Here is a 16,188-nt window from a genome sequence, read left to right as displayed (position 1 = left end):
TCCCGGTGGAGGGCGCGGCCCGTCCCGCCCCCGCACCGCGCACAGCGCCAACAGCCGGAGCGGCGGCACCACCTCGGCGGCGCTGGGCTGGGTTCCCCCGTCGCCCTGCGCGTCTCTCTCGCCGCCTTTTCCTGTCTGCATCCTCCCCGGTCCTCTGCCCCCTCCCCCTCGTCCCCCTCGCCATTTTCACCTAAGAGGCGCTCGGCGGGACTTCCCTGAAACTTTGCGGGGGAACTCGCCAGGCGCCTCCGGGGCGGCCGCAAACTTTTCGCCGCGGCGCCCGGCTCCCCCATTCCGTCCCTGACCCCTCTGCTCCGGCGGCGGCTCCGGCGGGAAGTTTTCGATGAGCACCACTCCGCTGATCCGGCCGCCCAGCCCGCTGCCGCCGCCGGGGGCTGCTGCCGCGGGCGGCGTCGCCTTCCACCTCCAGATCGGGCTGAGCCGGGAGCCGGTGCTGCTGCTGCAGGACTCCTCGGGGGACTTCAGCCTCGCCCATGTCCGGGAAATGGCTTGCTCCATCGTCGACCAGAAGGTAATAAGAACCCCAACCTCTCGCCGCCCCCCGAATCCACTGCCCGTAGGCGCAGCTGGTGGCTGTGAACTTTCCTCTCCCCGGCCTCCCGGCGGCTCGGTTCCGGGGCTAAGGAGACCGATCGCAACTTTTCTGCGTTTTCGTCTTCTCTGCTGCTGGCCCCGCTTCCCTTACCCCGGCCCCCCGCTCTTCCTCTGTTCCCCCCCTCCCCAGTCGCCGAAGAGGCTTGGTGCGGGATGCTCGCTTGCGAGCTTGACTTTCATTTTGTTGGCAATGGATGCAATTAGCTGTACTAATAGCTGTTATTAAAAACAAACCCCAGCCGGATCTATCTGCCTGCTTTTTAATGCTGCGGAAGAAGAGGGGGAGGCAGAAACCTGTCAGCTGCGATGGCAGCGCGGCGCCCTGGGGCAGTTTATGCGTTGTCCCGGCCTCTGCTGGGAGAGAAAACTTTCCACTAAAAAAAAAAAAAAAAAAAAAAAAAGGCAAACAGCAACAAGAGCAACAAGGAAAAACCAACCCCGAGAGCCCAGGATTCAAAGCGGCGCGCAGCGCTTCGCACTCCTTGCCCGGTGGCGGGCAGCCCGGCACAGCCGTGAGCTGGGGCCGGGGGGGCAGCGCCCTGGCCCGGAACTGCCGGCCCGTGGGACGGCGCCGGGCCGCGGGGGTGGGCGCCGCGCCGGGGGCAGAGGGTTCTGCGGTGCGGGCTGGCGCTGGGTGCCAACCCCGGGAGCTGGCAGGTGGCCGCGGCGCAGGAGGGGACTGAGTCAGCCCTCTCTGGCAGCAGCTGCGGGCGGCGGTGGGTCCCTCGGTGGCAGGGTGGGGAGCGCTGGCCCCGGGAACAAAGGTGGCACCACTGCTGGTCCTCTGAAACGGTGGCATCGCTAGGCACAGGTCACCAGGAATCTGGTAAAATTCGCGCAACATGCTAAAATACACGTCTCTTGCATCTGAACGTCTGCTGTCCTTTTGCGATTTCTGTGTTTACAATCATGTTGTAAACTAAAATAAAGTTCTCCTTTATCAGTTTTGACTGTGTGGAAGACCCACATAAAAGTGTCAGAGTGGTTGCAAAGACCAAGTTAAAAAAAGCCAACCCCTAAATATTTAGGATGGTTATATTGGAACAAATTGGGCTTTTCCCCCCCCTTGTTTTTTCTGGTTTAAAATAATTTCAGGTCGGGATTTTTTAGGCAGGTTTGTGTGGTTTTTTTTTTTTTTTTTTTTTTTTTTTTTTTTTTTTTTAAGTTGACAGCCTTATCTTACATCTGTTTGTACATCACATCAATTCGAACTTCACTGGATAGCAGAATTTTCTTTTTATTTGATTATTTTTTAAGAGGAACTAATGAAATATTTTGAAAAAAGTATGAAATAAAATATGCATCTTCATTTCTAAATTTTCTATTTTTCTTAGTTTAAGGGTTATCTTCTTTCTTAAATTCAGTTCTGAAGAAAGATGTACCCTTCTGTTTAACTTTACCATATTTCCTTTCAAAGCTAGGCCAAAACTTGTTACTTGGTCACATAGGCATCAGAAACAACTTAGTTTTAATATTTCACTGTTCGTAAGTTGTTGTGCTAGCAATAATGGAAACATTAAGATTGTTGCATGCATTGTTTATATTTTTGTGCTTGAGTAGTTTTCTAATTTCATGGGTTTACTATAAACTTGACTCTAATCCTAATTCCCTAGCAATGTACCATTGTCTGAAGAAAATAAAATGCATTGGCTTGTGTTCAAAAGTCAGGCTTGTTTGAGTAAGTACTGACATAAAAATTTTGAACACTTTAATTTTTTGCTGTCTTCTGACTACATAAAAGAGAGAATCATTTAGCTGCTTGTCTACAGGGCACACTTGAATGAAGAACTTTTTTCTAGTCACAGTTTCTCAGAGACCAAATGTCTGTTTTTCCAAGGCTGTTGAGAAGGAAGTGGTGCAAAGAAAGGGAAAACTGGAAGAAAGATAGGCTTTGTGGTGTGTGTGTGTTGTTTTTTTTCTTCTTTCTTTCCAGGTGGTGGCCTATGCCTCCTCCACTCTGCAGCTAAATTTGTATATTACTTAGTCCTCAGAATCTCTGTTTTAAGCTTAAACCTCCAAGTATGTCTGTATACATGACTTCACTAACACACATCGTTTCATTAAACATGAGGGAATGGTTTGTATATACAAAGTTACTCAGCATAGTGACAGGGAGCCTCTTTGAAAATATTAAATGATAATTAGAACTGTTATGAGGTAACTTTTTGTGTGGTGTAGATTAATGATTTTCTCTTTTACTGAAAAGATTTAAAGTATTGCTTACTGTTCATTTTATAAGATGTATCTGGCTGTCGCAATCAAGCAGGAGACTATACTGTAAATAATATTTTATTGAAATCTCACACTATTTGCAAGTTTATTTAGGTCTGTAAAGTAGTGGCCTACCAGCTAACAATTTTGTCCCCAAGTCTCTGTCTCGTCTGGGTTGTTTAAGCAGTGTATAAGGTGAGAAAAATGTGATTTTGTTTTTTTCTTTGGCTGTCATGTTAGACTACTAAAATCAACTCTGTGGTGTGCTGTGAAATACTTAAGCAGTCCTCTTGTACACAATTTATTTTTAGGATTGTGCTGGATTCTCTTCAGTATCAGATTATCTGTTTATAGAGAGGCTCCTCTGTGGTAATGTGGGTATACCTGAGTCAAGATATTTGTGACCCTTATTCTGCACAGATTTATACAACAACTTAATTTAGTGCTGCTCAAAATATATGTTAAATTGAACTAAATTTTCTCAAAGTTTGCAGAGTAGAGCATATATAGGCCAGAGTAGGATGTTAATGTGGAGAGGTTATGTGCGTATGTGTATATATATTTATATATGCATGTGTTTATATATGTGTAAACCCACCATATCTCTACATCTTCATATGGTGCTTTTATGCAAAATAATATATAATATACACATGTATACACATATATAACACTTATTGCTATGTATACTTCAGAAGTTTATATTTAGATATAAACATGTATTTGCATATATTTACACTACTGGACTTTAAACAGCATCTCAAGTGCAAAGGTTAGGTTTTCTAATTTTGGTAGAGAGTATAATTATATTAATAGTCTAACGTATATGGTGTGAAAAACAGAATGAACAAAGCAGGTCTCTTTCTCCAGTGTCCTTGAGAGGCATTTTTTCAGGAATTTCATGGGATCATGGAATGTTGTAAGTGTTGTAAGGGACCTTACAGGTTGTCCTGTTCCAAGGCCAGTGCCATGGGCAAGGACACCTTCCACTGGACCAGGTTGCTCAAAGCTGTGTCCAGCCTGGCCTTGAACACCTCCAGGGATGGGGCATCCACAACTTCTCTTGGCAACCCGTGCCAGTGTCTCACCACCCTCATGGTGAACAAATTTCATCCTGAGATAGTTGTATGGAAATTTTCTTAACAAATCTGAAGATGAAATAGTATGTACCCATTTTGGGCAGAAATCCAAACACATTTAAATTTGTTAAGAACTGCTCTGAAGACAAGAAAATTTGATTCCTTTGACTTTGTGTGTTTTGTTTGTCTTTCTTAGAATCAGTGATGTGAAAACTTTGAGACTTGTTCACGTGGGGTTATTTTTTCTTCAGCTGAAATGGAATTTTAGCATTTAAATGATCATGTGGTTGACAAGAAATGAGAATCAACTGCAAAATGTGTGTCAGTGTTTGATTTCTAGTCTGACTCTGCCACAAGAACAGTGGGAGGATATTGTAAAATACAATCTTTGTTTTATGAAAATAAGTACTTTGAGTTATTGCCCTTTTTGGGTTATCTGCACACAACAGAACCACTTCTCTAGGGTAAAAGTGTAATGTGAAGCACACTAAGTAGGAATGTGGCTTACTTTTTATTGTCTGGAATGATCATGTTATGAAAGACTTTGCCAGCGAAAGGCAAAGGAAGGAATCTTTATGCAAATTTTTATACCAATTCATGCAATTTTAATACAAAGGGGAAAATATTATTTATATTTTCTGTTTGTTGAAGTTCTTTGTCATCATTATACCTTGCATAAAATGTGTTGGGCTACTGTAGTAGCACTGCCAAGTTTTGAAAACTTTGAGTTCTCAAGTAAATAAATGATGCAATATTATTTGACTTGGGAATGTGGATTTTATAGTATAGCCCTTAGGTCAGCCATTAAGGTCAGATCACAGAATCATAGAATAGTTTGTGTTGGAAAGGACAGGCCATCTAGTCCAAGGCCCCGGCAATGAGCAAGGACATCTTCAACTGGATCAGGTTGCTCGGAGTCTCATCCTGGCCTTGAATGGCATCGGCTGTTGGTTTGCCTTTGGCATTTGAAGGCTGAGAAGTTTCAAGGAATAGGAAACACAAACAATGAATACAGAAACAAAATTTGATCTGCATAGGCCATGTGTAGTTTAGACTGATTTATAAAAGTAGTGTTGTATATGGTTCACTGGTTTGGATAATTCTGAAATTTCACAGTGAGGGGGAAAAAAAGTAAGGCAGAAAGTAGGCCATTTCAGGAAGGGGATGGAACCAAGGTAGTTCAAGTGGCATACTGCAGCTGGAATACTGTGCCTGAATTAACATTTTGTAAGGTATTCAGTGTTAAATTAGGAAAAAAAATTGTCACAAGTCAAACCAAGAGCCTTTTAAAAGTATTCTTGTACCTAATCTGTCCCTGAGAATTGAACCAAACGTGTTCAGGAACAAATATGCATCCACTTGTGCTTCTGGTTGTCCTTGGTATGGGAAATCTAACCTAAGTAAATAAAACAGAAAACAATTAAGCTTAGTTTTGTTTTCTCAGGCTGGAATCTCTAAACCTCTGGTCTGAACAAATCAAGGAGCTTTCCTAAAGGTTGACCTGAAAATATGCTTAACCTTTTCTGCAAGGGTTTCAAGCAGCCATGGAAAACTTATGGGGTTTGTTTATATGGATGATGCATTTCTCCCCCTCCTCCCCACCAATCTATAAACTCTCCTAAAATAAACAAGAGCCTGGTGGCAATGAAATCATTTCCTTTGAAGTGGGGTGGGGACTCAAGGTAAATAGTGTACTAGAACGAAACATTTTTAGCCTCGGGATAAACAGGTTTTTACCATGCTGACCAAAACTGATATATCGTCAATCAAATACACGGATGTAGTCATTTCATATATTCATTACATTTTGGCTGTAGTCACAGTCTTCATATGTTCTGGAAAAGTTAGTACAGATATGTTGTTTATCAGTTAGTTACATTCTCACTGGAGTCTTTAACTGATGTACACTTGTAACAAAATGTTACACTTTCTTACCTCAAATGAGTCTTTCTCTGCATGGAATGCTTCCTTCTGCCCCTGCTGTGAAAACACCAAGTTAAATTTCATTTGAGGAATGTGAGGTGCCTTGTCTTTGTGCATGTAAATATATTCCAAAGTGAAAGGACTTTTCTAGCAATCTCAGTCTTATAAACTCAAGTGAGACTTTCAATGTTTACCATTTTATCTTTTATTGACTTAACGTTTATTATTCTCCACCCTGGAAACTGTAACTCAGTGTATGTAACAGTAGTTTGTAGATGACTTAAACTTACTTTTGGAGAATGTGTGAAAAAACACCAGGAAAAACCTAACTTTGATGAAGGGAAGTCAGCGTGAATTTGTTTAAAGAAACTGTAGGGTTTTTAAGAAATGCTAACTTTGTTATCTATCCTGTCAGTGATCCAGATGAGGAAAATTGATCTAATGCCGCAAACTTATCTAGAGCATTTGAGAAATTCCTTGCCAAAGATTAAAGGCTATCAAATGAATTCTCACAGAATAAGAAATAAGATGGAGCTTTGAATACAGGACAGACGTGTAACCAAAGCAGTTGACATTTTGATTTTTAAAGGAATTATGAAAAAAGTCTTGCATTGATCTGGTGTTAGTCCCACTGATGGTTGCCCCAGGAAATATATGATTCCCATAATTATTTAAAAGAAGTAGAAGATAAATAAGCCTATGAGATGCTTCTCTCATTGCCAATGAGATGAAGCTCTATTGCCAGAGAAAGAATAGATTTTATTATTGAAGTTGCAACACTTCCAGAGAGAAGTGCATACGTGGACATAGTGCTCAGTGAATTTGAAATACCTGAAGTCTGACTATCTGTCCAGCACAAGACTTACTGGGCATAAACCACAGGGGTGGTCTGAGAATGCCCAGGAAGTCCTGTGTGTCCTAAAGGGGTGGTGGGTTTACTGCTTTTATGGAGGTGATCTGTGCTGTGGGATACACGTGAAATCCCTGTATGGATTTGTGCAGGCTTTGTCCACAGATATTTTCCCATGACTTCTGGAAATTCCTCGCAAACATCTCAAACTATTTGCTCTTCCTATCTAGTGTGTGCTTGTGTTTGGTGTTTTTTTTTTTTTTTCTTTTTCTTGGTGCGTGTGTTTTTTTGTTTCTAATGTGTTTGGAGAAATCTGGCCATGTGGTTACCAGGTGTGTTATACTGTGGTTATCTACAAGGAAACAAACACACTTGAAGTCTGTGTATTGCTACTTTTGGTTTCTTTTTTTTACTGTATTTTGGAAAAACTTTCGCCAAATGTATGGTTTTATTTATTTATTTCAGTGACTCTGTGCTAGCACTTATTTATAGGACATCTTTGGATTTTTTAATATATGTGAAATTAAAAATTATAAATTATAAAGACAAATTACAGTGAGACTGAGTGTTGTCTATCTCAAATAAGCTGGGATAAATGCATGTATAATTTGAATTTTTTAAAAATTACTTTTGTGCAATGTTGTAGGCCATCACTAACTTCTTGACTTTGCCCTCTGATTGACATCAGAGAGGTTTAGGTTGACATTATGTAGCATGTCTTCAGTTATACAGATGCAATTAAGTATACAAGTTAAATCTCTCGTGCCCAAAGTATTTGTCCAAAGTATAGGTGAATTCATTTTAGCTACCCAGTGCAGATTTCTAAAGGCTCTGCACCTGTTGGGAGATGTTTTGCTTCTGCCTCTGTGTACACAAGTACCTGCCACAGGTTGATCTTGTTTCTAGAAATATTTGATGAATTCTTACCATACAACAGTGTTGCTGTATATGTGTCTCTAGACAGTACTGGCAATTGACTTGTATTTGGCTTTTGCTGCTTGGAGGAGGACTTCTTTTTCAAATTGTCTTCTGGAGCTACTATATGCTGCTTGCATAATGTCAAGTTGTCAATTTTGGGATAGATTTGAAATCTGCTTTAAAGTGCGTTCCAGTAAAATACTTGTTTCACTTTTCAGTTTCAGTGTCAGACTTCAGTGGGTCTTATACAGAGTTGATCATGGAGGTTCCGCTTGAAAGGCTACCTGAATTTTGTTATCGTGTCTCGTTAACTCCAAAAAAATGTGAGTTATATGAGAATAAGAAAAAAATTCCCCATTTAATTGAGATATCTTTTACCCCATCTTTGACAGTGATTTTTCTTTCCCGTATGTGTTACATTTGTTGTACTTTACTGCTTTGTGAGAGGAGACTCTTCACAGAATTGTAGAATCACAGAATGTTAGGGGTTGGAAGGGACCTCAAAAGATCATCTAGTCTAATCCCCCTGCTGGAGCAGGAACACTTAGATGAGGTTACACAGGAAGGTGCCCAGGTGGGTTTTGAATGTCTCCAGAGTAGGAGACTCCACAACCTCCCTGGGCAGCCTGTTCCAGTTTGTACTGTTGCCCCTTGTCCTATCATTGGTTGTTGCTGAGAAGATCCTGACTCCATCCTCCTGACACTCACCCTTTAAATATTTATAAACATTAGTGAGGTCACCCCTCAGTCTCCTCTTCTCCAGGCTAAAGAGACCCAGCTCCCTCAGCCTTTCCTCATAAGGGAGATGCTCCACTCCCTTAATCATCTTCATGACTCTGTGCTGGACTCCCTCCAGCAGTTCCCTGTCCTTCTTGAACTGAGGGGCCCAGATTCTTCATTCAGTGCCCTTCTGTGCTTGGCTGGTGGGGCACTTGTTGGGGTAAGCTTGGATGCCCAGCATGAACTTTTTGGTGCTCTGCCCAGACATCACCTTTGTTTACATTCTCCTAGCTTGTGCTATCCCTGTGAATGTCTAGGATTTTGCTGATCAAACCAGATTTCTTTTACAGACTTTGAACTTTCTTCTTCCTCATACAAGATGTTTAGTCCTGCAAAATTATCTCTTTCTTTTTGGGACTTTTCTTTTAATTATATCTATCCATATAACAGTCTAAGAAGATGGCAGACTTGATGTCACTCAAAAACTGTGTATAAAGTTAAAATTACTTAGATATATCTGTCTTTGAACTTTTAAAGTATAAAGCCTTCAAGTATGTACTTCAAGTCAGCTACTTCATAAAGCAGATTTTTGCTTTCTAAATCCTCTACTAGTTTTATCTGCTGGAACAAAGTTGGAAAGGTAGTGTAGTGTATCACGCTAAAATGCAGAGGTAATACTGTGGGCATGTTATACTGATATATACATAGACATAAAGTTAGACATAAATTTCAGTGTATATCATTGTCTCACTTTCTTTTCCTTCTTCCTTACAATTCTGTTTTCTTCTTCAGCTAAGGAAAAGGAAAGCTTTCGCTTCTCCCACCACACAAAATGTATAATGGTATTGTGGTTGTCTCAGTAATAGTCTACTGTGTGTGTGCCTCTTCTGCAGTCAGAATCAGGTTGGAAATAGTGTGAGGGCGTTAAATCTAGAACATAGTTGATTATTTGGGTCAAATATCAAGTTTTGTTCTTTTTTAAAAAAGTGAAAAAACATTAACGTGCTTCATCTAATTTGGATCTTGGCTGTTTCCTAAGAGAAGAGGCGAGTGTTAGAAGTAGATTTTGTTAGTGTCATGTCAGTTGCAAAGACACAAACAGGGACACAACTGGGACTGGGAGCATCATTCTGGCTAGGAGGCAATTTGCCTAAAAGCTGCTTGTCCTTAAAAACAGTGACTTTCACATTGCCTTATCTTTTTCCTACCACCTGAGAAATCCTTTCACATAAAAATAGAAATTACTAATGTATGTGGACCATAAGGTTAATGTAAACCGTGGGCTCCCTCTTTGCAGCACCATAAATTGTGTAACATATGCCCATATTTATGTATGGATGCTGGGCGAGGGTCTGTATTCAGACTGAAAGCCCTGTAGATCCTTGGGCCACAAAAGGTTGTTTATATGACTCAAACTTTTTAAATTGTGGTTTTGATCCATGGCAAGGGGTGAAGGAAACCCCACTGACAAGGAGTACAATGTGTTATCAACACTATTTTCAATCTAGTTTTAGTAACTTCCACATTTTGGTCGGAGTTTGGTTCCCCTCTACATCAGCTTTTAAAGGGTTACATTACAGGTTTGCTGTCTGTTTACATGACATGACTCCAGGTGTGCTAATGTTGTAAGTGCTGGTCTTATCTGTCTGAGGCTTTAATATTGCCACCCAACATCGACTACATCTAGGAAAGTGGGAAAATTATGCACTGAAATCAGAAAACGCAACCTTTCAGATACTTGCAATATGTGTGAACTTATGAATTTGTTCTGGTGCATTTATTATGCCTACCTCTAAAAAGAAGGAATGTAGCAAAATATGTAGAATATGAGTAGGAGTCTGTCCAGTTCCAAACCCACATAGTTTTCAGTGCATTTTTCCCAGGAGTTGGCTGTTCTACACAAAAAAAAAAAAAAAGGAAAAGTCAAAAAAAAAGAAGTGGAGTGAAAATTGAAACAATCTGGTAAGAGTCTGTGTGTGTGCTTGTGTGGGGGTGAGGGGACTAAATTAGAAGAGAGGATCTCTTCATTCTAGACTGTGTTTTTATCCTAATTTCCCAAGAAAAATTAAACTTTGAATGTTATCCATCGCATATAACAGTGTGTCTGCTGGCCTGTTTGTCACATGAAGCTCGACAAGACATTGTAGCATGAAGTGTTCAGGTAAACAGCTAACAGATTGTTAGGCAGAAAATATAGTAAAGTCAAACAGTTTGGGAAATAAATACTTGTGCTTTACATCTGGAAACTTATCTCTAGTATATTTTCAGTCTGTGTTTATGATCATGCTTTTTGTTTTCATGCCATGTGAACTTGACCCAAAGAATTAGACACAGTTCAAACCTACAAATGCCAGTATCTTGACTTTCAGTTTTTAATCTAGGTTAGATGATCATCCAATATAAACCTCCTCTTTCTTCCTTCCATTTGATTTATTTGGCAACTGTCACAGAACCAAGGAGGTTCTGAGCTGTGTTCTGGTATTGAATTAGTTCTTGATGTGAAATAAGTAACCACTTTAAGAGGAGTTACAAAGGTGATAAAGCTAAACCCTTCTAGCTAGTGACAGAGGCTGAAACAAAGAGCAATGACTGCAAATTATGGTTTCAAAGAGATTCAGATTGGACATGAGGAAAACAAACTTTGCTAGGAGAGTAGTGCAGTACTGGAACAGGTACCCAGAAAGGTGGTGGAAACTTCCTCCTTCATTTTTGGACTCGAGTAAAGAAAACCTTGTATTGGAGATTGTCCTGCTGTGAGATCTCAGACTAGATAACTTCCAGAGGTTCTGATGTTTCTGTGATCCTCAGAGTCTGCAGTTCATCATGGTCAATAATTAGACTAATATTCAAGGTAAAGTAGCAGCAGTCCCCTAATAGACACAGCTGTTGATACAGCCTATGTATGGCTTTAAGCAATCTATATTTTTTTCTTTATGCTTTGTGTTGTATCTGTAGTGTCTTGTTTGCCTCTGGTTTGAATATTTTAATTTTAAAAGTTATGGCTGATAGTTAAATATACCTACTAAAGAGGATGTGGAAAACAGCTGCAAAACACTATTTCCAACAGTGTTTTTGAATCTTTATATGTTTACATTTGTTGCATTAATGCCTAATAGATGTTAAGCAGCCTGTATTATGTTAGAGCCTTAGTATATGCTTTATTGTGTACAGGAAAGAAATCCCTCCCTTCAGTACTTTGCAGTCAAGGTGTACTGAACAGCTGGTTATTACACCATGTCTTAAACCACGTGGAATGATACCTCAGCATTAAAACCAGTAGTTTGTCAGCAGTACCTTTGAAGAAAACCCTATGAGAGGTCCATCTTAGGTTGTGGGCAAAAGCACATAAGTCCCTCATGGAAACCAGTGGTTAGCAAAAATGATTAGTAAAAACCGCCAACCCTTTCAATATGAAATAAAGACCTCAAGTCTTATGGATTAGAAATTAAACAAAAATAGTGTTACATAGGGGAGGGGCTGACTGAGTTAGCTGTCCTTGTGGAATGGGGAAGGGTTGGTCTGTGCAGAGGTGAAAGGAAGGAATGATAAAATGAATACACCCATCTGCTGCAAAGGTTCCTTTAAGCGGAACAGTGTGTAATTTTTTGAGGAAGGAAGACAATACACTACTTGAGAAGTGAACTGATGAGGACATACTTGAATCATCTGTCTTCACAGGGAGGACATGTGCATGTTAGAGATGTTCCGAAGGAAAAAAGATGCGTTATTTAGACCCCATCTTGCTATTAGAACTTAGAGGGAAGGCCAAGGGAACAACAAAACTAAAGTTAGTGCTTGTTGTATTACTTCTGTTTTTTTTTTTCTCCTTTGCTTTTGCTTATTTTTCCCATGCTTCTTCAAAGGCTCTTATCAAATGGTCGCACTATGTAACTTAGGCATCTGAAGGTAATATCCTGGACTGATAGACAGCCATTGAGTAAACCCAGGGCATGTGGTCTAAGCTAAAATTTGGTTGCTGATTTTTCAACATATCTTAATGTGCTGTGCATTCACAGATGGCACAGAGCTTAATGTGCAGTTGTCTGTTTAAATATAAGAATATTAACATTTTTATAACATTCAAGGTACTGTTTCATACTGTGGCCACACAATTTTGTTAGATATCTTGATTTACCCAGAAGTAAGTGCTTTATGTTGTTAAAATATGAAAAATAAATTTGTGACAGTTTTACTGACAGTTTGGCAAGTTTCACTTCTTTGGATGTAACGTAGGTAACAGTATAAGGATGAAGTCCCTTTTGAAGACTAAAGTACGAAACAAGAATTTCTAAACTTTTAAAGCTACTGAAAATCAGACCTGGTGTTCAAACATTGCCTAAGAACAAAAATTTCATATGATCAGTTTAAAAGGTTGGCAAATGTCCACTTCCTTATTTGAGAGGTAAATAATATGTAAAAACTTGCTGGAATGTATTTGGAGATGCCTCGGAAGAAGATCTGAAAGAAAAAAAATACTCCTTCTTGGGTTTCCCTGCAATACTGAGTGTATCTCATCCATTGTTGATGAGTGAAGCTGCATTGTTTACCTTTAGTTTAGGAAGCATATTTATTTTGTTAAGAAATCGATTTTTGAGTAATGTCACCATTTCTTTCGTCTATTTAGCAGTACAAGAGGAAGGGTCTGAAAACAACAGAAACCATCATATAACAAGAGAGGCTGCACAAAGGGCAACTCAAGGTTAATTCCCATCTTTTGAATAGGTGTCGAGAGTTTAGATTGCCGGGGTGACAATCAAACCCTGGCAGATGTATTGTTAACCTCCTCTTCCCCTCCACTTCCCCCTTTAACTCCTCCCTCTCCCCCCTTCCCACTAAGGACAGGCGATTGGGAGGAAAAGAAGGACAGAGAGAAGAGAGTTGGAAAAAATTAAAGATGTTTTACTAATGCTACTAATAAGAATAGAGAAAATAATACAAAATATACAAAACCAATCTTGAAAGTCTCAGCAACTGCAGAGCCAGCACCCAAAGTCCTGGATTGGACTCTGTAGCCAACCAGAGCTGGATTCAGTCTCTCACTAGGCCTCCGTTCGCAGGGACAACCGGCAAGGTCCTCTCCTAATGTCGGCCATAAGCAGAAGGGAAAAGGAAAAAGGGAAAAGGGATGAGATCCTAGTGATCTCCTACTTTTATATGAAGTATTCACGTGAATGGAATGTTATACACAGTTGGTCAGTTTCTTGGTCACCGGTTTCTAGTTGCCCCTCTCGTGAGATGTCCATCTGTGCTTATCAATAAGTTTGCATTCCATTGCTAGGTTTAACAAAACATGTATCTGGTTCTCCAGGAAAATGCAGCTAATATGAAGGCTTTAGCTGACAGGCAAAATTCACTAAGAGAGAAACTTGTTTTTAACAAAACCAGGACAATAGGAGTGCATAAAAAATCTTTCAGTAGTGTGGTGTGATTGTTATTCTTTTCCCAATATGTTTCAATCAAAAGCGTATGTGAATATCACTTGCCATGTTGATATCATGCTCATATGAGGAGAGATAAACAATAGGACAAAAGTTTAAAAAAATACTTGGGACTGAACATCATGATAATTAAAAAAAAACCCCCCACCATTTCTAAAGATTAAAACCTTCCATTTCTTTTAATCCAAGACACGTCATTGTTTGATTCCAAAGTCTGCATTCAAATAATCATGATAGTCAGTTCTGCAACAGTTAGAAAATACGTGAAGCTTTAAATGAGAATCTGTACGTTTATTCTTTCTCTAGATATATAAGGAATTGCTTATGTATGTTAATGTAACATTATGAGAGAACTTTTGCTTTCTCTACATACATTTTTTTGTCTGTATTGAGGAAATAATCCTTTGTATTAGAATTACAAACATGAGCATTAGTATTAACACTTTGAGGTCTGCATCTTCGTATGTATTGAAGGACATTTCTGTACTGGCTTTGCAAACTGTGGCATTAAGGGATATAGATAATACTGAATCTGGGAAAGGTATATTTGATAGTTTCTCTGACTCCTGCTGGCCATGCATGCCACTGAACAAGTCACTTCTGTAACGTATTGATTTCCCTTTCTGAATGGCATATTGATACAGAGGAGGACTAAATATGAATAAAGCAGGATTTTGACTGTGAGTAATCTTAACAGGATTGCTTACTTTGTGTGAAATAACTTAAGAATTTCGTAGGTAGAACTTTATAAAAAAGTGATTTTTGATGAATCTTAGAATTCACAGTACAGGGATGTGTGTAATACAACCAGAAATATTGATGAATATTGATGTAATATATCCTTAGAATGTTTCTAAAATGTTAAGATATGATGATTATTAGTATATAGATACTTCCTAGTTGCAAATAATTAAAAGGATTACAATTAATTATGTTAGTATTAACTACAGTATGCATTGAGGATTGGTTTTAAATTGTATGAGAAATTTGTATGGAATGTAAATGTGCTTCTAGGTATCTTTCTGACCATTGAAGTCTTGTTAGAATTTTGTGAATGAATTCTTGGGTCAAATACTCATTTTGTATGCTTGTTTTACAGCTGGATCTGTATTATATTATAGTTTCTTCTGCTAGAAAGAAGTTCAGTATATTGTTAAATTTTTCTGATTTCTAATTTCTTAGTATTCTTCTTCAGTAGTTTCGTCAGACAGAGATACACTATGGAAGAGACTACTTTTTAATGCATTTTTTTGTAAGATAGAAAGTGTAACTAAAATGCCAATGGAAAGCAAATGTCAACAAAGCATATCTTACCCCTTTGAAGAAAAGATTAATAATTTTTTTCTATATATAGTACCTTGGAAATAACAGTGTAACTGGACATCTTTGAAACTTTTTTTCTTTCCCCTGATTGTGTCAGAATATAGATATACAAGTTCGTGTTTCAGGTGTTTCTCAGCATGAAAATATGTCAATTTGCAGGAAAAATCTAGGTGCTTTCATATAACTTTAAATTTTTTTTTTTTGAAACATTTTAACACATCAGATTTTATTTTTATGTTTATGTAAAAAAAGAGGTGTTTTTTTTCATTCATTTTTTCCTAGTTAAAAAAAAAAATCCTTCAAACTGATTCCAAATTTTAAGGAGATTTTTTTTTTTTTCAGAATCTTCTTCAGCTGGTGATGCCCTGGAAATTTCTGTAGTTTTCTGATTTTAAAGGAGTCAGAATTAGCTCTCATATTATCAGAGTAAAATGCTGCTGAAGTTTTTGTAGTGAAAAATACAGAAACGTCACCATAAGGGTAGGTGACCTCTCTTCTTTTTGAACTTCGCTCAGTGAAACACTGTGTTTTGAAGCATATGACAGGGAATATTTTACTGAAGACTCTGTATCCCGGAGGTTGCTTTGTTCATTGAAACAGGGAGTTTGCTATGTCTCCCCATAAGTAAGCAGGATGGAAGATGAAGTGCAGAAACGACGATTTGTGATGCTATCACATGGCCAGTGAAACAAGAAGTGTAGAAAGCCTTTTTGTTGCAGGTTCACATTTCTTGCGACTTTGACTGATGCGTAAGCAAGGAAGTATATAGTACAGTTGAAGCCTCACTGGAAAATTATTTTTATCAGCCCATTATTATTTGAAGAGGGGCACACACACAGTTATCATGGTCATCAGAAAGATGCTACTGTAAACTCTTGATGTTGTGGTTGACTCAGCTTTTTGGACCCATACGCCTTTAGTTTTCTAATTTACCACTTTCTGATTCAACTGAATTAAATTCTGACCCTGTTTTAAGCAGCATATTGGACTAGAGGAACTCCCAAGGTCTCTTCCAATGTGGACAATTCTGAGCTAAAAGGGATAAAAATTGAAAAAAAAGCTCTTTCCATTATGAAGTAAAATGTACATATTCTGCTTTGCAGTCTTTTGC

The 16,188-nt window shown here is 39.1% G+C and overlaps 1 protein-coding gene across 4 annotated transcripts in view; it reads left to right on the top strand.

Moving 5' to 3' along the window:
* The first annotated feature begins 57 nt into the window (after positions 1-57).
* PRKD1 (protein kinase D1) overlaps positions 58-16,188 on the top strand; it is a 134,405-nt gene continuing 118,274 nt past the window's right edge. For 2 of the 4 annotated variants that reach the window (XM_065839736.2, XM_065839735.2), the window contains exon 1: positions 58-532. In XM_065839736.2, the coding sequence (XP_065695808.1) occupies positions 344-532 (189 nt within the window). In that variant the 5' untranslated portion in view covers positions 58-343. Of the gene's footprint in view, positions 533-15,419; positions 15,558-16,188 lie in introns of all 4 variants that reach the window. The other 2 variants (XM_065839737.2, XM_065839739.2) reach the window with 2 other exon arrangements.

The sequence above is a fragment of the Patagioenas fasciata genome, chromosome 5 (assembly GCF_037038585.1).
Source record: "Patagioenas fasciata isolate bPatFas1 chromosome 5, bPatFas1.hap1, whole genome shotgun sequence".
NCBI lineage: Eukaryota > Metazoa > Chordata > Aves > Columbiformes > Columbidae > Patagioenas > Patagioenas fasciata.
This window is presented reverse-complemented; position numbering and strand designations above follow the sequence as displayed.